Source organism: Salvia hispanica, chromosome 5 (genome assembly GCF_023119035.1).
Source record: "Salvia hispanica cultivar TCC Black 2014 chromosome 5, UniMelb_Shisp_WGS_1.0, whole genome shotgun sequence".
Taxonomy (NCBI): domain Eukaryota; kingdom Viridiplantae; phylum Streptophyta; class Magnoliopsida; order Lamiales; family Lamiaceae; genus Salvia; species Salvia hispanica.
In genome coordinates this window covers 18,323,811-18,348,915 of record NC_062969.1, presented here as the reverse complement: position 1 = coordinate 18,348,915, position 25,105 = coordinate 18,323,811, and the positions used below count along the sequence as shown (strand labels likewise).

Here is a 25,105-nt window from a genome sequence, read left to right as displayed (position 1 = left end):
CCGTCTTCCACCATCAATGCTTTTGAGTTCAACTATTACATGGAGGAGTGGATACAAAAAGATTTTTTAGGAGTTAGGATTATAAGAAAAGTCTGCTTATTCTTTATCTGGTTTCTGTGATTTAGAGTTTCATAGGTCAGTAGCAGCCAGCAGGGCATGTCTTTTTCATTGAGGTTCAGGCAAAAAACGCAGATGAATGTAGAAAACTGATTGCTGAACTGGAGTTGATGGTTCAGAAGATACACTGTGAGTCTGTGACATAGTATGTCATATGGTTAGACTGATGGTGAATTCATTTCTAGTAACTGCTAAAAATTGAATTTATTTACTTCAAATTGCTTATAAAAGCCCGAGTGGGGCTAATTCATTGCCAAAAAAATGATCATTTTAAGGATTTGGACGTGAATAAAGGCAGTGAGTTCTTGTTTGTTTGAGATACAGAGATATGCACTAATCCTTAACATCTGTTACTCCATCTGTACTAATCTGAAATCTGGCTTCAGCCTCCGCGAGACACGGCGAGCTCACTACTTTGCATATACGCTCCTCTCCCCTTCCTTTCCTCAAAGCTAGTCTGTCACCACAAAGTCACTTATTCACTAATTAAACATTCAAATGACATAAATCCTTGACAAAAAAGACTCAAAAACTCAACCTTGTTGTTGTAGCATGTGCCATGATGTTGCCACCTATGGGTTTGCTTTGAGGACCAGCAAAAACTGCTGTGCCATCCACTTGTGCCACAACTTGGTTAGTTATAACAACAGCAATCCCAAACTGCAACAACAAAATCAAGAATTTACTAAGTATGCCTATACACGAGCTCAGTATCAGGCATATATATACAACCTCATCGGCTAGCTTCTGAAGGCTCCTCAAGAACTTTGCAAGATGCATTTGCCTAGCTGACAATTCCCCTCTTCCGGAGAAATCTGTCCTATAAAGAGCAGTAGCACTATCTACAATCATGAGGGCAAACCTGCATTATCAAAAACATTTATTTCAATATATCTCATTAAAAAAAAGATGGTTCTAACAAACACAACACATTCATTTTGAGATATGTCTGCTGCTTAGTAATCAAGGAATACTTGGAATTTGTATAAAAACGTCCAATATAGAAGTAATCACTAGGGATCAGGCTTGTATAGGGATCAGGCTTGTACGCAAGCACAGTAAGCAAATACCTTGTTTCTACCATCATTGATGCAGCTTCAAGCAGAAGCCTCGACTGATGGTCAGTGTTATAAGCTCGGGCATAGGCCACATTCTCTAAAACATCAGCACCATTCAGCCCGAACCTACATATTTGAGCACTTCAGGTGATTCAAAGCATGTATAAATAAGAGATAGCAAAGTGTTGTTCTACAGAAAGCAATACTAACCTCTCAGCTATTTGAAGTAATCTCTGTGGTCTGAATGTCCCTTCAGCGTCAATGTACATAGCTTTCCCCTCACCGCCACCTTGATCTAATGGAAGCTGAAAAACAGTTGCAGTCACAAATTAGTACGTTGTCAATCCAAAAAAATGATAGAATGGGCAAGAAGGAATCCTATAAGACACCGACAAAGGTACTTAACAAACTAGCTTCATTAATCTTATTCAAATATTTAGTTGACCATCACTTTTGACAAGTCGTAATCAATATTGCTCAAGTTGAACAATTGGCGCATGTTATCTTATAGTACTACTACAATTCAGTTCACAACTTCACATGATCTTACTTGGCAAGTCACACAGAGTGTATGACATAGTTGAGTCTTTCCAGAGCGGAACTCCCCATATAATTCAGTTATAGAACCTGTTTCAACACCACCTGTGAAAAGAATCAACATGAGGATGCGCAGTTGCAAGACAATACATTTATTTTTATGGTCAATGAAAGCTCACCTTCTAAAACTCGGTCCAGTTCTTTAGATCCAGATGTTATTTGAATTATTTCAAGCCTTTGGGCGTGTAGTTGGGTGGCACTTGTGAAGCCCAACGGAACCAATTTCGAAGCTGTTAAAATATTAACCAAACAGTGTAAATTAAAGGTGCTGATTTAGAAAGAAATTGAGACCCATCAAAGAATATCACATTATGTGCAAGAAAACGTGCCTGCCTCAATGATCTTATCAACTTTTGCATCACTAATTCCTTTTATTTGCAGAAGCTCTTTCCTTGGAGCGTATGCCACTGATTCTACAGTGCACAACCCTGCATCTTTAAGCTTTTTGATGTCGATAGCAGCAATTCCGGACGCCTAGAGAAAACAATAAAGCAACATAAAGATTCCTTGCAAGAAATGAGGAATGCTATCAATGTTCAGCCTTTGGGAGACATCACATACAAAGAAGGCCATCCTCTCTTTGTGCCTCTTAAATGTTTGATATTTTACAAGTATTTCACAAACAGATAACCTACCAATTCAATACCAAAATCCAAGATAACAATAATAATACTATGAAAATACAAGAGCCGGTCCCGGTAATTAGCATATGAACCATCATTAATTATGAAATCCCAGAAATCTCCCTTCTCCCAAATCCAATACCGGCACAAAATTAACCCATTACCAAGAAATTGCAAGAACCCCTTTGTTGATTTCAGTAAAATCTACGAATGCCGAGTTCTCGAAACTCAATTAAAAAAAAATTGGCGCCGAGGAAATGATAGGGATAAATTCTAAAAACAAAATTGAAGAGGATTAAAAGGTGGGAACTTCAAAATTATACTTGCATTTCAGTGAATTGAAGAAAGCCCACGAAAAACCCAGAAAAAGGAAAGCGGGAAAATTGGGGAAAAATGGATGACCTGAAGTTGTTCAACATGGTAAGGGCCGTTCTGAATATCTTCCGATTCCTCTGGCTGTTCTAGCTCTAAAGCCCTCTTCCTTCCTTGCTGATCCATCAATGGCGTCGGCTTCTCAAAACGAGCGAGTGAGAGAGAGGTATTTGAAAAGATTTGGGAAGGCGCGAAAAGAAGATGAAATTGGAATTGAAATGCGATGAAGAAGCTTCTCCCGTAAGCAGCCTACACTTTCCTGGGCCTTTGGATTTGGGCTTCACTAATGGGCTAAAAATTATTAGTACATGTAAACAGATTTATGGAGGCCCCAATACATGGGACAAAATTAGAAAAAATACCAAATCGAGGAGCCTAATCTAAGCTTCTTCTTTTTTATATAAAGAAAGAAGAAAAATGTGAAAGGAGTTTAACTTGTGCGTACAACGGTACAAGCATCTCATTTCTGTTAGGGTCTGTTCGGTACGGTGGAATTCGGGTCTTGAAATTGGAATTGGAACCTAGAATTTTAATTCCGTTGTTAGGTTCCACTAAAATACATAGATTTTTTATTTTAAGTTACCAAACAAAGAATTAGGAATTATAATATAATTTCATATCAATTCTTTAATTCCATCAAACAAAAAATTTGGAATTGAGTTAGAATTAGAAATAGAATTATAATTCAATTCCTTCCATAGAGTTCTAATTTCAATTCCAATTCTAATTCCGTGAACCGAACGGGTGCTCTAAGTGGAAATCGATTTAGTGTCACATGTACGCGTACGACTTAAAATTAGATACAGATTGTCGTGACATTTATGATACAACATAATTTATGTTAGTGCCGCCAAAGCTCAAACTAAAGCTCTTGCTACATAACTAGCTCTTCTAATAATAATTTGAAAGGTTCATTGAAAAGGGCACAACCCTAGGATATAGTACTTTCTCCGTTCCATAGTAGTACTAGTAGATAGGAGTGCTTAAACGGTTCTCCGGTTCTCGGTTAACCGGAACCGGAACCGGAATTGACCGGTTAATTGAGGAACCGGAACCGGAATCCGGTTCCGATTCCGGTACCGGTTCCAACTTTTTAAATAACACCGATTCCGGTTCATAACCGGAACCGACCGGTTCCTAACCGGGAACCGGATTATAATTCAATTTTATTTTTTTATAATTTAATATACTAAAAAATCTAATTTATTGAATTAAGTTTGAATTAAAGTAAAATAGTTTGAAAGATTGAGTGATTTTTAGATTTAAATGTTTAATCTGTGATACTTTGAATCTATAATTATTTCTCTAATCCATTTTTTATGAACTAACTACAATGAGTAGAACATCATAAGTTTGTTTTTAGTTTTCAAAAGAACTTATACAAATACAATATCATTTCATATGATATATTTATTACAAATTTATGTAACAATTCATTTAACATACGATTTTAACATATTTGTGAATAATTTATTAAGTGTTCCGGTATAAACCAAATAGTCACAACAATATCAATTAGTATTGGAAATTCCAATGAATACTATGTTTAGCCAAAAAAGGAAAAATGAAATTCAATTTTAAAACTCATTTTTTTAAAAAAAATTGCTAAAGTTTAGAACTCCTATTTTTGTATTAGTAAAAAATTGCTAACATAAACTAGTCCGACCCGACCTACTACACTTGGCATCACTCTTATCCATATATGAATATTATTGTATTGTTGGTTTGTATTTTGTGTTTATATTTTAATTTTTAGGTATTATTTGTTATGATTCTAGATGTTGGATTATTATTTTTTTAGTATTGAACTATTTAAAATTATAAATAAATTCGGATTAAAATTACACATCGGTTCCGGTTCGGAACCGGAATCGACCGGTTTCAAACCGGAACCGATCAGTTCCGGTTCCGGTTCTTGAATTTATGAAAATTTAAAACCGATTAACCGGTCAACCGGTCCGGTTAGAACCGGAACCGGCCGAATAAGCAGGCCTACTAGTAGAGTCATTTTTAATTTAAGTATTTCATAGTAATAGAGTTATTTCTTTTTTTGGTAAAGAATAACATTTTCTCACTCTTACTTTTCTTACTTTATTCTTTCTGTTTTTTTCTCTTTCCTATTTTATTACCTTTTTTGTTTAATTACATACATTTTTCTTATGTCCGTGTAAAAGAAAATGTTCTACTACCATGGGATGGAAGGAGTAGAATGAAAAGTCGAAAGAGGATCTCAAAGCATCTGCAGTGGTCGTCCTTGCCGACGGACGACGTCCGTGCCGCTGCTCGCCGCTGCACGTTGTCCGTCTGTGCCAATGGCAGGGCGGTGCTTTTAAATAAGAGCATGTCTGTGCCGCTGAGCAGGCTGACATGGTGGGCTGCGATTGGCCATCGGCTTAGCTCTTAGCATTTTCGTTTTTTTTTTAAATGCGAAATTTAATACTATAAAAATTTGTTTTTAAATAAAAAAAAATATTTTCCAACTTCCCAATAAATTATATCCTTTTTCTACACACTTTTAATTTGTTTTTATATTTTTTTTTCCAAAAATTCACATTTTTATCTATAAATACCCCCACTTCAACACAAAAAAATTCCCACCACACTACACAATTCTCACATCTATATTCTCTCATCAATTCTCAATCTTTCACTCTTAAAAAAGCAATGTCCGGCTCCGGCGATCACCCATTCGACTCCCGCGGTTGGAAGCACGAATGGTTCAGCTCACAACCATTCTCTATGTATTTTTATTTTTTAGGATTTTAGTTATGTAATTTTTATTTTTTAGGATTTAATTATGTAGTTTTTATATTTTAATGTAATTTTATATTGTAGAAATGTTTTTAATAATTGAAGAATTTAAATTGAATGATAGAATGGTGAGACCCTTGAGCTTGTCCTTGCATAAAAGCATGTATGTTGATGTTGTGCTCTTGACTAAGGATAGGGAGTAAAATTGAGCCTCGGCCCACCTTCATACTCTTATTTATGTGCTCTTAAATAAGAGCACGGATGAGGATGCTCTCAAATCAAGCTCGGAGTCTCAACGAAACAAGTGATTGACAAATAAGTCATCTATTTTTTTTTTTTTATGTATAGGCAATCACTATAACCACCAATGTGATTATGACAAATTGACAATTACACTAAAACCTATAGTTATTAACATGCTAGCACTTAATTTGTCCTTTTCAGATTCTTCAATGATCAAATCATCAAATGTAGGTAGCTTTCAATCAAGCTTTATCCAAGTTTATGCCTAGAGTTTGTTCACTGAAATAAAACCAGATTACACTTATATACACACTACAACCATTTCGACGAGTAACAAATCCTACAAAGGCCAAATTAAGTATTCAGCTTTTTCATCCCAAATTCAATTCAAAACCAAGTAAATAGTAATTAAGATAGGTTTTGGTGGTGGTGATGAAGCAGCTGCATCATCTCAAATTTGTGGTAAAATTTTTGGGAATCTATTATGGCTAATAAAATGCCACACCTATGCTACATTATATGGAGGTGGAATTTATGGATATTATTTGATATCTTCTCAATTAAGCAAATGAAATCACATATCCAATAATGATGATGAATAGGATATGTAGTATTCCCTCTGTCCAATTAAAAATGAAACGTATTTCTTTTTTGGTTATCCCATTAAAAATGAAACGTTTTCTAAAATATAAATAATTCTATCTCTACTTTTCATCTTTCTTATTTTACTCTCTCTTCATTAACTCACAAAACAACACTACATAAAATCTCGTGCCGATTCCCAAATGTTGCATTTTAAGTGGGACGGAGGTAGTATATGTGTAATTTAGCTAGCACTTTATTTCCCTATAAATAGCCTATTTGTGTTCACTGTGTTGCATATCAAAAAATTAGATATGAGAGTGTGCGTAAGAGAAAGAGCCGTAAGCTCATAAATAGAGAGATAAAATTTGTAGTGCTGAAGTACCTCCTTTTTTTTGTGTATTTTGTATAAACTCTTTGTGAGAAGTTTATTTCAATTATCCTCAATATTACATCCCTGAGTGTTTCTATATTTTGTGTTAAATATCCAACAAATTTGATATTATGGGGTAACGTTGAACATGGTTCAACCTCAAATTCCCAAATTAGAGAAACACAACTATGGGAATTGGGGTATTCAAATGCGAGTCGTATTGCAATCACGAGGCACGTGGGATATTGTTCAAGATGGTTATGTTGAACCCGTCTCCTCAGACAGAAGAAGCACTGACGAACAACCAGAAGAAGTGAAGAACAACCTCAAAGACGCGAGGAAATGAGACAAGAAGGCGTTGTTCAATACCTATCAAGGTCTTGATGAAACCACGTTCGAGAAAGTAAGCACATCCACTACGTCAAAACAAGCTTGGGAGATTTTGAAGAATGCTTTCACCGACGTTGATAAAGCAATATGAGTCTGACTGCAAATCCTACGTGATGAGTTCGAACGTTTGACCATGTCTGAAACAAAAGGTATTTCAGACTATTTCACAAGAACTTTGGTTATTGTGAAACAAATTAAAGGTAATGGGAGAATATTGAAGATTTTCATGTTATTGTTAAAATTCTTTGTTCATTGACATCTAAATTTGAGCACGTCATTGTGATTATTGAAGAATCCAAAGATCTCAGTACCATGTCTATTGATCAGTTGCAGACCAGCTTGCAAGTTCATGAGCAACATATGAAGAAAAAAGCTATTGCTTCTCTCGAGCATATGTTACAAGAGAAGATATCAAATACATCCAAATATTCCACCTCCATATGATGTAGTGTAGGTGTGGCATTTTCTAGCCATGATAGATTCACAAAATTTTTCCCACATATTTGAGATGATGCAGCTGCTTCATCCCCTCCAAAAGCTATCCTAATTATGAAGTATTTGACTTTGATAAAATCAACATCCTCCCTTAAACTCAAATCTCTAAAGTCTTCATTCCGAGCATGAACTTCAATCTTCTAAAAACGTCATGCTTCAATGGCTTCGTAAATATATCCGAAGTTGCTAGTCACAAGATCAAGTTGCGGGTATATTTACGAAGCCATTGAAACACGACATCTTTAAAAGATTGAAGTTCATGCTCAGAATGAAAACTTTGGAGATTTGAGTTCAAGGGGGGATGTTGATTTTATTAAACTCAAATACTTCATATTAGGATAGGTTTGGTGGAAGTGATAAAGCAACTACATCATCTCAAATTTGTGGTGAAAATTTTGTGAATCTATAGTTGCTAAGAAAATGCCAAACCTAGATTAAATCATTTGTAGGTGGAAGTCATGGATGTTATTTGATATCTTCTCTTGAATCATATGCTCAAGAGAAGCAGTAGCTTTTTTTCTTCATATGATGCTCATGAACTTGCATGATGCTATGCAACTGATCAATAGACATGGTATTGAGATTTTTGGATTCTTCAATAGTCGCAATGACGTGCTCAAATTTAGACGTCAAAGAACGAAGAATTTTATCAATAACACGAAAATCTTCAATATTCTATCATTGTCTTTCATTTGATTCACAATAACCAAAGTTCTTGTGAAATAGTTTGAAATACTTTTTGTTTCAGGCATGGTCAAACGTTCGAACTACGCCACTTGAGAAGGATTCAGAGGAACAAGGCCAAGTTGGGGAACTCCTTGCCTAAGATTCAAGTGCACTATCCTTATCTCCCTTTGATGCTCCCTTTTTAGTGATTATATAGAGAAACTCATTTGTGTTGTTGATAGATTTGTTATTGATGACTTGTTTGATAAGTGGTGCTGTGCGCTTGAATCTTTGAATGCTAAATCTATCTTTGCATCATATATTGATCCTGAGTTGACTAAAGAGTCATCTCATGTTTGCATTTTCCTACAATAAATTTAAAGAAATCTCAAATTCTCAAAGTCTTCCTTCTTACTTGTCCTGTTGTGATTGCTAATTCACTCCTTCCACTTTCTAGTGTAACCTTTTATTGTTATTTGCCTCATAATCTTTTGCAACTTTGGGTTTTGCCTCCACTTGTCGCCTTTGTTCGCATATATTGCACGTACTCTTGATCTTTATGTATTTCTTTAAGAGAACAAGGAACAAGTACAACTTTCTTTTGGCCAAATATCAAAGAGTGTTTGTTGAGGTACTTATCAATTTTTGCTTGTTGATTCACCTGTCATTGTTGACACAACAAAATATAGGTGGAACATAATGTATAATATGACACAATACCTATTCCTCATACTTACTAATGCGATTAGGTACCATTACTTGTTTTCCAACATTCACACGGATGCTTCCATGAGACGTCTGTTCAGTGTGCTTCAGGAGAGGTAAGCCTATTTTCTCAACCAAAATATCACTAACCATATTGGTTAGGGTTTCTCCATTGATGTTAAACTAAAACTTTTTCTTTGAAGAAACAATGGCAATACAAAAGGTCATCTCTTTGCCCAATATCTTACACATGGTTTTGCTCTAGCAAAGCTACTCTAGAACATACACCCTCGATGGTTCTTGGTTTGTGATCGATCCAACATGCACTTCATTGGGTCTTGAATTGTTGATCATTGGATTGCATTATGCTATTTTATAGAGTTTAAATTTGATGTTAATGATTGAAGTCTAATTATTGTTTTATATGACATTTACTTAATAATGGATTTAAGTTTTGTATACATAGTTGGTGAACTTATATCCAAAATGGATTTGAGTTTTGTATAAATAGTTAGAGACGTTATGTTCAATAATTCCATTGATATTAAGGGAAACTTCCTACAAAACTCATGAACTTTCCACTTTTCTGATTTCTCCCATGAACTTCAACTATGGTACTAAATGTCATGAACTTTCACGAACTGCACCGTTTTCTCAATGCGGGTATTCCAGTTGGGAGTGGAAGCAAATGTGTCTTTTTAATCCCACAAATTGCTAATTGGATGCATATATGTCTTTTTAACCATGCATGTTGTTGATTGGATGTACACGTGTGAAAAATAGGGGTCGCATAGCGAAAATACACTAAAAGCAAACGGATTTCAAAACGGATATATTTAGGTTATTTATGTAGTCAACTCCATTTTCGTGTTAAACAAGTAGATATATGATAAATCACATAAATTCACATAAAATGCGTAAATTAAATGTGATTTGATGAGTACATTTTTTATTCTCCAAAGAATCGACGTGACTTGCACATACTCCACATATCGTGTCGGTACTCTACCTTGAATCTTCTAATATATTCCCAAACTCACGTGCATCCATTTGTGTAGGCAAATCTTAGATGATTCGTAAAGGATTAAGATGGTAAAGTAAGAGAGAGGAGGAGAATGACATGGTAAAGGAAGAGAAAGGAGGAGAATGATAGTTAAAGTAGCGTTGATGGATAGTGTGACCTATATTATTAAATTGATATAACTTTCTATAAATGAAATGCACATATTTTTGTGGAACGGAAGAAAATGGAAAGTGCACATATTTTTAAGGGAAGAGTACATTTTTCCTTTTTCGTCCCTCCACTAATAATATGTCCAATTTCATATTTACTCTCTCCGTTCTATTCAAGATGTCCACTTTTCTTTTTTAGTTTGTACTATTCAAGATGTCCACTTTCTATATTTTGAGGAAATCTCTCTCTCCTCATTAATATATTCAATCACCTTTTACACTCTATTTTATCACACAGAACTCCTTCACCTAAAACCTCGTGCCATTCAAGATTGTGGACATCTTGAATGAGACGCAGGGAGTACTATTTTTAGTAAATGTACCTTACATTCCACTAACTCATTTAACTCATATTTTATTTTAAATTTATTCCATCCTCCGTGAAAAGTTGTCCACTTTGCTTTTTTTTTTTTTGGTAAATGAACTTCACTTTTCACTAATTTCTTACACTCACATTATACTATAAAATTAATATATAAATGCGAGACTTTCAATACATAATTTCTTAAAACCCACACCGAATCAAACTTAGATAATATTTCATAGACGGAGGGAGTATTATATAAAAGTAGGAGTCGGGTCTCTCTAACTTTTTTGATCCATTTTCCTTCTTAGTTAACCAGTCTTAAAAATCTGATTAGGCCAACTATAAGACATTTATTCACGGAAGAACCGATAGAGTACAAAAATACTTGTGTTGATGACTAGTTTGGAACATGAATGCTGAGATTAATAGCAGATCGCTTTGTACATTCATGCTTATGCTTGGCTTCACTGAAAATCGAGAAAAAGTGACGTGACAATGCAATCAGACCTGATCATCGTAAGGAAACGAAGTGGAATCAAGCCACTCCTGTCCGGTGATAAACGACGATACCGTAAATCCCGAGGCCTCTTCGTACTCCATGACATGGAACCCCGGCCACGAAACCCGGCCATCCGTGGCCGAGCCCGGCCCGTAGTTCTCATACTCCCCATAATACAAGGTATCAAGGCCCTGGTCCCCATCCCAATTAGTCCACCCCTCTGCCGCAATAAACTCATCAATATACGACTCCAGAAACACCGCCCTCGAGTAATTACGCCACGGCCGCCCAAGATAGCTCCTCACCGAGCCACGGTTCGAATACAGATCCTCCGTCGCCAAAATCGAGCAATTCTGCATCGAGATCCCGGTGTCCTCATCCGGGTTCTCGCGCGACTGGGCCGTGATGACCGTGAACTGCCCCGGCATCGGCAGCTGCGACACGATGTTGCACCCTTGGAACACCACGGCCGCGTTCCCGAACACGTAGTCGATCGTCCCGTACACGTCGCACTCGCGGTAGAACTGGCGGAACGAGTGCACGTACAGCGTGTCCTGGAAGCCCGTTATCACGCACCTGTACACCGCGGCCAGGTCCGCGCTCACGCGCAGGGCCACCGCCTGGTGCTTCTCGGGCCCCGCCGTGTTCTCGATCGTTATGCCACGTGCCAGAAATCCCTCCCCAGACACCGCTGAAAATTCAAATTACACTAATTCCAAATCAAATTCATTATAACTTAAATTGGTAAAGTATTCTGTTTTGTACCCAGGGTAGCAGATCTGAACGTAGTCCATCCATCGGCCACGCTTCTGCTGCCGGTGATGACAGTGACGTCGCTGCCGTCTCCGAGCAAGACGATGTTGGGCTTCCAGCTCGGAATCTCGACGTTCTCTTGATAAACTCCCTCTCTGACATATATGATTACTCTGTCGATGCTGTTGTTCGGAGAGAAACTGATCGCCTCGCTAATCGTGGTGAAATTCCCTGACCCGTCCGCCGCCACCGTCAGCACCTGGCCGGGATCGTACTCGTCGCCGGAGCTTTCCAGGATCCGTCTCGCCTTCCTCGAGAGCCACCGCGGGAAGGCGAGCAGCCTCCTGTTCCCGCCGCCGCTGCTCTGCTTTCCTCCCAGCATGGACAGCGAGTTTCTGACTTGCATATCGATGCTGGAGAGGGACTGGAGCAGCGGCGCCTTCAGCGGGCCGGTGGCTGAGTCCAGGCCTTCCAAGCACGTGATCTTATTGGTCATGGCGGCGCTGAGGAAGGCTCGGGCGTCGGCTAGTTTTGTGGAGTCGGCGGCGGGCAGTCGGGAGATGGACTTTTTTAGAGAGGACAATGTGATCTGGTGGAGCTCGCGGCAGTCTTGGATGGCGCCTCGCTGTTTCTCGACGAGGTTGGACGCGGCGGCGGTGGAGAGGAGGGAGGAGAGGTGGGCGCCTTGGGATAGGGCGGAGGAGAGGGATTGGAGGAGGAGGGAGAGGATGTTGGGAGAGATGTTGATGGAGAGGGAGAGCTTGAGGGATTCGAAGCAGGCATTTGGGTGTGGCGAGGATTGGCAAACCTGGTTGAGTTGTGTGGAGTTGGGGTTGAGACCGGAGATTGTCGAGATAGAGAGGAAGAGGAAGAGGATGAGAGATTTGAGAGAGGTGGAAGCCATGGAAGAAGCTTAGGGGGAGCAGTGAGAAATTCGAGATTCTGAATTTTGGAGATATAAATGTGTGGGAGTTATTAACATTTGTACATCAGATTCTGTGAAAATAAATGTGTTTTGCTTCTGTCTCATAGAGTAGTAACTATACCGTATTTAGTTCGTGTGAGAGCTTCTGTGTGATTGTAATTGTCACTTTAACGAAAATGAATTGTATGGAGATAAATTATCGAAGTCGTTTTAGTGCTTAGAAAAGACTGTCAAGATTAATTGCATCTTGCAACACGGTCCTACTCTTTTAGTAAAGCTCCAGCCGAATCTAGGACTAGATAATTGACGTAAAGGCTTTATTACGAGAATCTATGTTAACTAAGTACTTTGGAGTAACTTTTTTCGCCGTTCCTCAATAGAAGTCACATTTTTGGTATAACCCCGATTTTAAGAAACATAAAGAATAATGAATTGAAAAAGTTACTGAAATATGAGATTCATTTTTTAATATCAGTTTTATAACAAAATGTGGGTGATTTTAAGAAACATAAAGAATAATGAATTGAAAAAGTTACTGAAATATGAGATTCATTTTTTAATATCAGTTTTATAACAAAATGTGGGTGAAGTGAATTAGTGAAATGTAAGACTTACTTATGATTTACGTGAAATGTAACTTTTATTATGGAACCGACCGAATCGAAAAATGTGATTGTTGAAATCATTGCTATCTAACTCATATTTTATTATAAAATTAGAATTCATATTGTAATGACATTTTTCACTTACATCCTGTTACTAGGTACTAGGGTATGAATCTCAAATTATGATTTTGAAATATTCACTATTGGATATTCTAGGAGTATTTATTTTTACTATTTTTATAAATATTCTTAAATTTTATTAATTTTTTACTTATATTTTATAATAAAATTTTTGATTATATTTTTTGAATGAATACTTTTTTGGAAATTGAATAATGGTAACAATTTCAAAATATTGAGATTGATGATGGATTTGGGTTAATCATATTACGTAGGGTTGGCAAATTTCAACACAATATGGAAATGCAATACAAATCAACATGAAGTTACTGGGTTATGTCAAGTAATTTTGGGTTTGGGTCCTTATCTGTACGACTCAATAAGAATATGATGATTTCGGATTTTGGATTCAGATAATCTACTAAAAAATTATTAGTTTATTTATTTAAAAGAATTATTATACTTTTGTTTTCTTATCTATATATGATTTGTAATAAAGTTTTAATAATGTTATATTGTGCTTAAATTGTGTGATATTAAATTTTATTACGTAATATCAAGTTTTAATCATGTAATATTAGGCTTTGAGTGTTGTTGAGTTGTGTCAACTCGATTCGTATAGTTTTGTTTAAATAAAATTATATGATTTTTATTAATACACAAATATAATGATAAAAAGTACGTATACTTTTAAAAATATTCGAGGATGATATATTTATATTTTCCAGAAAATGAAAAATAGTAGTAGCACTTAACACAAAATTAAGTACAGTAATTAGATATCTTCATCAAAAGAAACTTGAAATCCATAATATTATTGGTAAAATTTTATTCTCTAAAGAAAAATGTACGTAATGTTGAAAACCCATGCGAGAGAGGAGTACATAAAAATCCTACACTTGCTTTGAGTTCCAAAATGTAAAATATAATTTAATAAAAAATTAAAAGAATCCAACGCGATTCGAGGTATCTTGATCTTACTCATGCTAATTTTATAATAAGTCATTTCTCTACATTATTCTCTCTATTACTTTTCTTTCTCTCCATTTTAACTATTTATTAGAGTATTATTTTTTCAAAATGAATACGAAAAAAAAAATGACTCAAATAACGTGGAACGAAAGGAGTACATATTTCTTATTGGATACGTGTTTTTTTCTAAAATATTCCACATGATACAAGGACACATTAGTAAGAACATAAAATATAACTATAAGACAAAAATTAAGGATAATATGGCATAAGATATTACCTCAATAAATCATTTTCCTTAAATGATAGGGTTAATTAGTGGTATGTAATTTAAGCTAGAAAACAAGAATCCGTGATCAATTATTCTGTATGAAGGGGGATTCTGCAGCATAGTGCGTTTAGATTGATGGACAGGAAAGACATGCACTGAGGCGGTGAAATGTGACAAGATTTAAATTATTTATTGCTACTTTTTAATAATGAAAGAGAGAGAGATATGTGTTGTTCTTTAAAATTTTGAAAATGTAAAGGGGGTAGATTTATCACATGTGAAGGTAGATTTGTTTTATTAGGTGATTGTTATGGAATTTTATACTGTCACATACATATATTTCTCAACTTAATTCGCCAATTATATTAGACTAATAGTAGGATTGCCGATTGCAATATGATCGAAGAATACTCTCTGTTTTTTTCTTGTTTGTTTTCGCCTTTTTCAGCTTTTTCTCTGGTATTTCGCTCTTCCCGATTCTCTTGTCAAGCTCTGGTTTACAACAAAATGTATTCTTTTATTTCAATCAAATTAATTAGGTGTATATTTTATCTTTTTCGAAATAAATAGATAAATAAACATTAAAAGTTTGGGGCACCAAAATCTTCAAAATTCTATTTAAGTGATTTATACTCGGACGGAGGAAATACTATATGCAACCGACTACTTGTTGGGCCATATGTCATATGTGGACCTGAATCTCGAATTTCCTTTCGCAAAGAAAATAATATATACAGACAAACCATCCTAGATCTAACATCGGTCTAACTTTTACGACTTTTATAAAAAATATTTTATGTTATGTGATTTTTCCTAAAAAATCATATACATAACGATCACTGTAATCAAATGTCCTAGTAGTCGTTGCATATAATGTTTTGAAGATTTATGATTTTAAAAATGCTGTAAAATGAAATTGTGATATTTCGTTATATTTTTAGTAGGATAAACTATCAATCTTGTCTAATTATTTGATATGTCTACTAAAAATTTATATCTCAATATTTGGATAATTAATATTCCGTCCGTTTGTGAATGAGAGTCTCATTTCTTTTCGGCACGTGTTATATGAAATGTTAAAATAAGTGGGTGAAAAAAAGTTAGCGGTATATGATCGTCCCTTGTATATATTAGTTTTAAATGACATGTGAGTCGAATGAGGTAATAGAATGTGTGGCCTAATAAAATTGTACAAAAAACTCGCTATTAAGTGACAGATAATTTTGTCGCTAATTAGCAAAATTTCTTCACTTAACAGGGTTAGTGACAGATTAAGTATCTGCAGATCCGTCATTACAAAGCTTCTCACTAAAAAAATTTAGTGACAGATTTGTTAGTCACTAATATTACTAACCGACCCAATAACAGAAAACATGGGCGGCTGTCATGGTAAGTTCGTATTAGTGACGAACAAATATGTCACTAATTCGTTTTTTTATTTTTTTTTAGTGATTAGTATAAATGAACTGGGACTCCTATTCGCATACAGACTAAAATAAAAAATGGACTCCTATTCACGGACGGAGGGAGTAGTATTTAGCATCCATCATTTTATTTTCATAAATAAATTTCTTGCAAAAAGAATTCGAAGAACGGGCTATTAATGTGGCAATTGAAGTTACACATCTTTTATCCATGCGGCAATGGACATCTAATGTGTAACCTGTAGAATTATTAGCTTACCCGTTTTTGTCTCATCGTTTGGAACAGTCACTCGCTTTTGCCACATTATTTAAGGTGTTCGGTTGATTTTATCATACAAATCAATATAGTTTATTTTGTGCATGTAAATATAAGCCCATGGTTGGATACCACGAAAGTTGGTGTTTTTACCAAAAAATCATATACACTAAAAAAATATCTTTCAGGAACATAAAAATTGAAACTCAATTACTAGTATTTTTGGAAATTTTAAAAGTAACCATAATGAACGCAAACGTCCCTAAGTCGAGAGCAAATTAACTTAATCATTTGCTATTTAGGACGCTTCTATTTGTGTCCCATAATTTTAATTGAGACACTAACAATAAGGGCACTTAATGAACCGTTGATGGTATAATTAGACACACAAATTAGTGTCCTTAAAAACATTAAAAAGTGTCATTATTCATTTTTTTTTTGTTGTAGTGATAAAATTAATGTTTCAACATGTTCATCTAAAGATAAAGACGTGCAGGGTTTTCAACATGACTTTCATGTGATCCTTGATTGATCCCTCATGATCCTCGAGTGCTCACACGAACGTAAACTTCTTTGCTAACTTGTTTGAAACAAGGCTCGAAGGTTTGAAAGGCGAAGGAGTTGCAACCTTTGAGGTGTCTAGTTACATAAAGGATGTCATATACTTTATGACAAAAGTTTTTGTGTCGTCACCAAACATAAATTCTAATACATTTGGCTCTTTTCTTTCTTTTCTAATTTCGATTTAGTTCAAGTATAAGAGGATTTAATACAGGATTCACCCAACAATTAAGTGTGCCTATTAGTAGATCTTTACGTGGTCGACGTCACACATTTTTTGACTTGACCAATTATTATTAGTTTATTACTATTGTTTTTGGACACTTTGATAACGACTGTTGAGCGTGGAAGGAGGGGGAGACTATAGCAAATATCTACCAAAATCAACGTGAGTGAGGTGGGTCAATAGTGGAACATATTAGCTTCCCAGAAAAATCAAAACTTATAGATCACAATTATTGTAATTATAGAATAAATATATAATTATATGTAAAGGGTGCGATCATATCATAACTCATATTTATGTAATAATATAATAACCCTATCATTTTATGGGTCAAAAGTATCATTTTTATTAAAAATAATATTTATACACGATAAAATAATATTTTTTCAACATGCATAAAATGATACTTTTATTCTATAAAATGATATTCTGTTCCAAAAATAATATTTTTCGTCCATAAAATGAGGGTTATTAGGTTATCACTATAAATATGGTTTATGGTATGATCATGTCCTCATATGCAAATGCCAATTCTAACAATTTTGCAATTACTGCATCCTAAACATTTTCCGATGACTTTTCTCCTATGCATATTTCACCCTACATTTTGGAAATTAGAATCAATTCACATAGTTAAAACTCAAACAATAGAACTATTATTCCATGGTTCCAATACAACCTATGTACACCAAATGCAGAGAACATAAAGTTAATGAAAGTTTTTTAAAATATAAAGCACATTTCAACAATCAAATAAGAACAATTAAAATCCTTTTTTATCCGTGCTTCTTCTCCAAGTTAACAAACAAAAACTAAGATTGAAACTCCATTAAACTCCATTTTTAGACTTCTAACACGAATCTCAAATTGACTACAAACTTAACCGATACACCGAACTAAATTAGGAATCCGAGCATGATGTCAACTTGGATGAACCTTACCTATACAAAGTCAAATAAAACCGAATTAGAATAATTTTGAAAAGTTTGAGCTTACTAAACTAAAATTACAAGCATACAAACTTAGAATTCTTAGATCTACGTGAAACTCAACCAACACATGTATCCAAGCTGAAATTATAAACTAAATTCAAAATAGGAAAACTATTAAAACTAAAATCCATTTTTGCTTGAAACCATAGTAAAAACAACATATATGAAATCAACAAAACACATGCAAAGTGGTGTAAGCAAACCGAATCCGAACACATATGGCCGTTTTAGAGAAGAATTCACAAGTGCGTCGAAAATAAAGTTGTTGGTATGTTTTATGCGATTTTATGAGAAGAATAAAATTCAACTACAGGAAATTAAACACCAGTATTTGATTTAAATGGAGTATATATGAAAAAACTTTATCATAAACACAAATCATCCTTATATAAAACATATTTAAAAATACTCACAAATTTGAATTGATGTAATTGTATAATTTTAGTTTTATCCATATTATGTTACATTTCAATAACGGTGCATATAAAATTTCATATATTTTCCTGTGATTATTCAATTTTGTATTCATAAAAAAAAGATAGTAGTTCAAATGTTTGAAACTAAACCAATATATACCACAATTGTGAATCAAGTTGATTGACCGATTCAGATATTTAAATTACAGTGAAATGCACGGAATGCACGGCAGGAATGCTTTATGCTAATGGAAGAGAAGAATAAAAATAATGACTACATTTATAACAAAACAAGACAAAATAAAAATGAGGCTAAAAATGAACATAAAAGTTGGAATAAATGATATATGGCCCACTTCAAATAATCCAATTTAGTATACAAGTAAAAGCGCGTGAAAATAAATATACATATCATAACTTCTTAAAATTATTTTAGAAAATAAAATGTAGTCCATAAAAGTTGTTTGTCCTTAATATATACTGCACCAAACAGTGAAAAGTAAAAATCGAAACAGGTTAATATTCTTTCACCAGACAGTGAAAATTTAAAGTAAAATCTTGAAAGCGACGTAATGAATATTCTTTTGTAATATTCAATAATGAAAATTCTTTTGGAATTTCATTAATAGGTTACGTATTAAGTAGCTCATTAATATTTGGATGACAATTTTGACTCATACTAGTATTAAAGAGTACTTCAATTTTCATCATTCATAGTTTTGATTCGTGTTAAGGAGCTAATACATCCAACTCTGTATATAAAGATAAAATGTACATTGATAATAATGAAAGTAAATACTATATTTATGATTCAATTATCTTTAATTTTAATATAAATTGATTTCTTCCCTTTATTCGAATAGGCTCTCTAACTGCAGCCTTAATAATTTCCTCCAAAGGCGGCATATATTGTCTTCAATCCAACCATTATAATATGTTGTGAAATGTGACATATACATAACATATTAATCAATGCTTCAATAATACAATGACACAAAACGAAATAGTCCATCTTTTTACTATAACAATAGAGAAGATCCAAATCAATTAATTGAAAGTGAATTAATCACAAAAAAATGATAATATTACTTAAAACATTCAATTAGTTAATCCAGCAATATACCTAACCCCAGTCGTAGGCAGCCAAGTATTCCCCACAATAAACTCCGCCACCGTGTACCTCTTCGCCTCATCCGTACCGTTCAAAACCCGATAACCGGGCCACTTAACACGGGCCCCTATTCCCGCCCCTGGCCCGTAATTCATATACTCTGCATAAAACAGAGTATCAAGCGCGAAATCGCCGTTCCACTCCAACCACCCTTCGGGCCTAATGCTGCCACCGATGTACGACTGCATCACCACTGTCCGAGAATACGATTTCCACGGCCTCCCGAGGTACGTTGGGATCGTAACCTCGGGCCCGGCTGAAATGTTGCAGAACTGGATCGAGAAGCCCGTTTCTTCGCTGGAATCCTTCCGGCCCTGTGCGGTGATAGTGTTCTTCTGATTGGGAAGGCCGTTCCGGGCCGTGATCTCGCAGTTCTGGAAAACGGCCTTCCCGTTGCCGAATATGAAGTCGACCGTGCCGCTGATCTTGCATTCGCGGTAGAATTGGCGCATCGAATGAGCGTATAATGTGTCTTGATATCCTCTGACATTGCAGCGGTATAGCACCGAGCGGTCGGAATCGGATCGATACGCCACCGCTTGGTGCTTTCCCGGGCCGGCTGTGTTCTCGAATGTAATATCGCGGGCTATGAATCCTTGCCCCTTTGCGGCTTCATTTGTTCCATGATCAAGGCTTGTTAGTAAATATGCTCATGAAATTAACTTTTAATAAAAGTAAAATATTACTCTCTCTATCCACCATTTAAAGAGTCATTTAGTCATTTTAGTTTGTCAAACATTTATAGAACTATTTATTTTATTTCACTAATATTTTACACTCATAATTCATTATAAAACTAATACTCCATATGTCCTGATATAGTCGAAGCATTTCTTTTGGCACGGAAATGAAGAAACTGAGGTGTTAAAGGTTAAAAAGGATAGTAAAATAAGAAAGAAAATGAAGTAAGTTAGAGAAAAAAAGAGTAAAGGATGAGAGAAGATATAGCTTTTGAAAAAAAAAAAGAAATAACTCAACTACGTTGAAACAATAAAAAAAATGAATACGACTCAACTACCTTTGGATGGAGGGAGTACTAAAAGTAGGTCTCACATTTCACTCACTTTCTCCCTTTATTTTTTTCTTCACAAAGTTAAACAATTTCTTAAATCTGTGCTGAGTCAAAATGACTGTTTAAATGGTGCATGGAGGGATTGAAGTATCTTATAAGGTTAGTTTATTACATCAAGTGATGTGAGTGTGTGACATGTCTACAATATTCTAAAATTTTGATTTTTGTCAAAATACAAGACTTTAGTATGTTAAAATTTATATATTCATTCCATTGTTAAAAATTCATGTGATAATATGAAATAAGACGTAACATGCATTTATATCCCTTTTTGAACATCCAAGGCGTGGAACAAAGATGTATGGGGACCATGTGAAGATGTGGAGTATTATATACAAGTGAATATGCAATATGTATACCATGTAAATTATACTACCTCCGTCCCCAAAATTTGCTACACTTTTGACCCGACATGGGTTTTAAGAAATGTAATTGAAAGTGAGTTGAAAAAGTTGGTGAGATGTGGGTCCTACTTTTAAAGTATTAGTTTTATAATAAAATGTGAGTAGGAATAAGTTAGTGGAATATAGGGTCCACTACCAAAAATGGTAAAAGTGAAGTGTATCAAATTTTCAGGGACAGACCAAAATGGTAATATGTATCAAATTTTCAGGGACAGAGGTAGTATAGTAGTATAGACATGCCACGAGACGTGTCCCAAAAATCTCTCTGTGAAACTTGGAAAAGCCAATCTTAAATGCACAGAATTAAATAGAAGTTGCAGTTAGTCAGATTAATGTAATTAATCGGTATATATAAATTAATAACTCAATCCCTTCGCCATTTATAAACTTATTTTGACTTGACACGAGTTTTAAGAAATTATTTAACTTTGTAAAAAGACATTAAAAAATGAGTTAGCGAAATATTAGTCTAACTCTATATACTAATTTTATAATAAAATATATGTGTAATGATTTAGTTGAATGGTAAAATTTATTTATATAAAATGGTAAAAAGCAGATAGGACTTCAAATCGTTGCAGTAATTAATAATAATGAGATTCTTACCAAATGTAGTAGAGCGGTAAGTAGTCCAGCCATCAACAAAGCTGCGATTACCAGAAATAACCGTCGCATCCATGCCGTCGCCGATCATCATTATGTTCCATTTCTTCTTCCCAATCTCCACATACTCCTCGTACACACCTCGCTTTATATATATAACGTATTTCCTGGTGCTATACTCTGGCGCTGCGCGGACTGCTTCCGCGACGCTGGTGAAGTTCCCAGTCCCGTCTGCAGCGACCACTGTGTCCGCAGTGGCGCTGTTGGCGGATTGGAGGAGTTTCCGGTCGTGGGATTTGATCCAGTGTGGAAATTGATCGCTGCTCGTCAATCTTCTACCGCCGCGGCCTGAATTGGACTTGACCATGGAGAGAAGATTGAGGACTAATGAGGTGACGTGGTCTAAGCTGCCGGAGACCAAGCTTTTTACGACGCCATTTGTGCCGTCAAATCCTTCTATGCAAGTGTCTTGATTCGTCAATGCTCCGCTCAGTAACGTCTTCACGTCGTCAATCACATTTCCGGTGCCGTTACTCTTCCCTATATAGTTTACAGTCACATTTTTTAAAATCAGTCACATTTATTTCACGCATATATATCATATGAGTTTACATGTCAATTGATCATCAATTTTCATGAGCAAAGATTTTTAAATTTCAAGGATCATTATATCCATGCAAATGTACTGATTCATTATCACTTTATTATTTAGTATTCCCTCCGTCCGTGAAATGTTGTCCACATTTGACTCGGCACGGTTTTTAAGAAACGTGACGAAGAGTGAGTGGAAAAAATTAGTAGAATTTAGGTTTCGCATCTATACATTAGTTGAAACGTGGGCTCCATTTACTAAAAATAGAGAAGAAGAAAAAAAGCAAAGTGGAAAACATTTCGCAGACGGACCGAAATGACAAAAAATGGACAACATTTTACGGACGGAGGGAGTATATTACAAATTTAGGGTAGCGATAATATGCAAATTGCATCTTTCCTACAAACTTCAAACTCTGATCTGGATCGTTGGATTTCAATATTTGATGTCAACAAATTATAAACAATGCCAACAGAAAAGGTCAACACAACGTCAATTAGTTGACAATGTTGATATTTTCCGTTGACGTTATTTGTCATTTGTTGACATCAAATCTTGAAATCTAACGGTACTGATCATAGTTTCGAGTTTGAACAATATAGAGAGTTTTCATTTGATTATATGTAATATGCCTAATTAAACAACTCTCATTTAAAAACAAAAAACTAAACTAAAACAACCTTACCATATGTATTAAGCGAAGCAGACAGGGCAGAGCTCAACTGGTCCATGGAAACGTCCATGAGTTCGAGGCAGTCGGAGACGGCATTGCTAAGCCGGAAGTCACCCACTTTTCCGGCAAACTTGGACACGATGGAGACCACCTTCTGCACTACACCAACAGTGGACTTCACCGTCCCAGAAAATTCCGAGACCGGAACTTTTAAACACGCCGATTCGCTCAAATCGCCACGCCCAACATCAGCCAAACACACCATTATCACCATCAACAGAGTTTTCCATAAACCAGAAGCCATTATAGTTTCTACAAGAAGAACTAATTAGCTTTTTTTTTGTTCCACTGTTTATCAAGGTATATATATAGATATATTTACGTACGTAATAGAATATTATTAATATTATACTAAATAGAAAAAGAAAAAAATGGAGTATAGGTGCCAGCGAAGGCCTCGCTTCTTTTTCTTTAAACCTTTCCAGGTTTGAGAACTAGTTTGTGAGGGCTTTTATTTCCTTCTAGTCTAAGTAGTCTATTTAAAATTGTGAGAATAACAATTTCGTTTTCCTGAATTTAATGTTTTAAATAAATTAAGCAAAAATCCAGTTAATTTAAATAACTAAAGGTTCGTGAGTAATCAAATGGAAATTAACCAAACCAGCTAGGATTTATTAAAAAGAAATAAAGAACTAGCTAAGCCAAACATCTAAGCACTAGAGTTTGTTGGCTTTTTAAACTTATCATATAGGAGTATTGAAATTATTTAATACAATAGAATTATGAAAATTTTTAAACATGAATTAGCTAGATTATAAGTCAAAAAATATGTGTTCAATTTACCTTAAGAACCATATATACCCCACTTTTATTTCCAGTGTTAATCTATGTTTTAGTTTTTCTTCGATTTGTTCTTTCTCTGGACATATTTAATTTTGCTAGGTGTTCAATTAGTATCAAATTGTGATTTATAATTGTTTTCTAGGATTTATCATTGTTGATCGTAACGGTTGGTTTTCCATAATTAAGATCTTATTGTTATTAAAATAACTAATTTGATTTGGTACACCAAAAAAAGGTGAGCAAAGGATCTTATAGGGCCGGGCTTAATCCCAATAATTCAAATTTTAATTGATATTTACGTTTAGATCTATAGTGATGTTATCCTAATAAGTTTAAACTTTTTGAAATACACTTTAGCACGGGCATTTCAACAGAGTTTCAAGAATAAATATGAAAAAATCTTGATATTTATTAACAAATGTAAATACAGTGCTTCTTAGTCTATATAAAAGTATATTTGACACGCAATTCACAAAAGTTTTGGGATCGAAAATATTTCTAAAAAATACTACTCCCTATATTACTACTATCTTTTAATAATGCAAAATGGAAAGACTCCCAAACCGAAGCATATGAATATATGATTCTAGCTCATATATAGGGAAATTTGCATCAAAATAGTGCAGAAGTAACATTAGGTGCAAAATGATTTGGACTTTTTACCACTTTTTAACTAATTTAAGTTGTAAATAATTGGGTGAACATGCATTCACGAACCTTTTTTCGATTCCTTTTCCACAATTTCTAGTTAAACGAAAGTAATTAGAAGAAAAAAAAAAGACTAGGAATGGCATGCAATTTGCAATGCGTAAACATTACAAAAAATTAGTGTTTTTCCAAAATTAATTGATTCCGAAACCTTAATCATGGATAGCAACGGTCCCCACGATTACGCGTTAACTAAAGCTAAGAGCATCCCCATCCGTGCTTTTAGCTAAGAGTATAGAGGTTGGCCCGGACCCACTTTTACTCCTTGTCCTTAGCTAAGAGCACAACACCCACATCCGTGCTCTTAGCTAAGGACAAGCTCAAGGGTCCTACCATTCTATTATTCAATTTAAATACTCCAATTATTAAAAACATTTCTACATTATAAAAATACATTAAAAAATAAAAATTACATAATTAAAATCCTAAAAAATAAAAAATTACATAATTAAAAAATAAAAAATAAAAATACATAATTAAAATCCTAGAAAATAAAAAATACATAAT

The 25,105-nt window shown here is 34.7% G+C and overlaps 3 protein-coding genes across 3 annotated transcripts; all 3 read right to left on the bottom strand.

Moving 5' to 3' along the window:
* Nucleotides 1–335: 335 nt before the first annotated feature.
* Nucleotides 336–2,962, bottom strand: LOC125190690 (DNA repair protein RAD51 homolog). Its single transcript, XM_048088058.1, has 9 exons — nucleotides 2,798–2,962; nucleotides 2,102–2,246; nucleotides 1,892–2,002; nucleotides 1,726–1,817; nucleotides 1,386–1,480; nucleotides 1,188–1,301; nucleotides 850–979; nucleotides 656–777; nucleotides 336–574 (listed from the first exon to the last, which is right to left on the bottom strand). The coding sequence occupies exons 1-9, from the start codon at nucleotides 2,891–2,893 to the stop codon at nucleotides 451–453; spliced, it is 1,029 nt and encodes a 342-aa protein (XP_047944015.1). The 5' UTR covers nucleotides 2,894–2,962; the 3' UTR covers nucleotides 336–450.
* Nucleotides 2,963–10,842: 7,880 nt separating this feature from the next.
* Nucleotides 10,843–12,838, bottom strand: LOC125191209 (probable pectinesterase/pectinesterase inhibitor 12). The gene is made up of 2 exons (XM_048088719.1): nucleotides 11,777–12,838; nucleotides 10,843–11,702 (listed from the first exon to the last, which is right to left on the bottom strand). Exons 1-2 carry the CDS (start codon nucleotides 12,666–12,668, stop codon nucleotides 11,014–11,016), a joined length of 1,581 nt encoding a protein of 526 aa, XP_047944676.1. The 5' UTR covers nucleotides 12,669–12,838; the 3' UTR covers nucleotides 10,843–11,013.
* A 6,683-nt stretch (nucleotides 12,839–19,521) lies between these two features.
* On the bottom strand, nucleotides 19,522–23,359 carry LOC125187681 (pectinesterase/pectinesterase inhibitor PPE8B-like). The gene is made up of 3 exons (XM_048084306.1): nucleotides 23,060–23,359; nucleotides 21,786–22,322; nucleotides 19,522–20,313 (listed from the first exon to the last, which is right to left on the bottom strand). The coding sequence occupies exons 1-3, from the start codon at nucleotides 23,349–23,351 to the stop codon at nucleotides 19,631–19,633; spliced, it is 1,512 nt and encodes a 503-aa protein (XP_047940263.1). The 5' UTR covers nucleotides 23,352–23,359; the 3' UTR covers nucleotides 19,522–19,630.
* Between the last annotated feature and the right edge of the window lie 1,746 nt (nucleotides 23,360–25,105).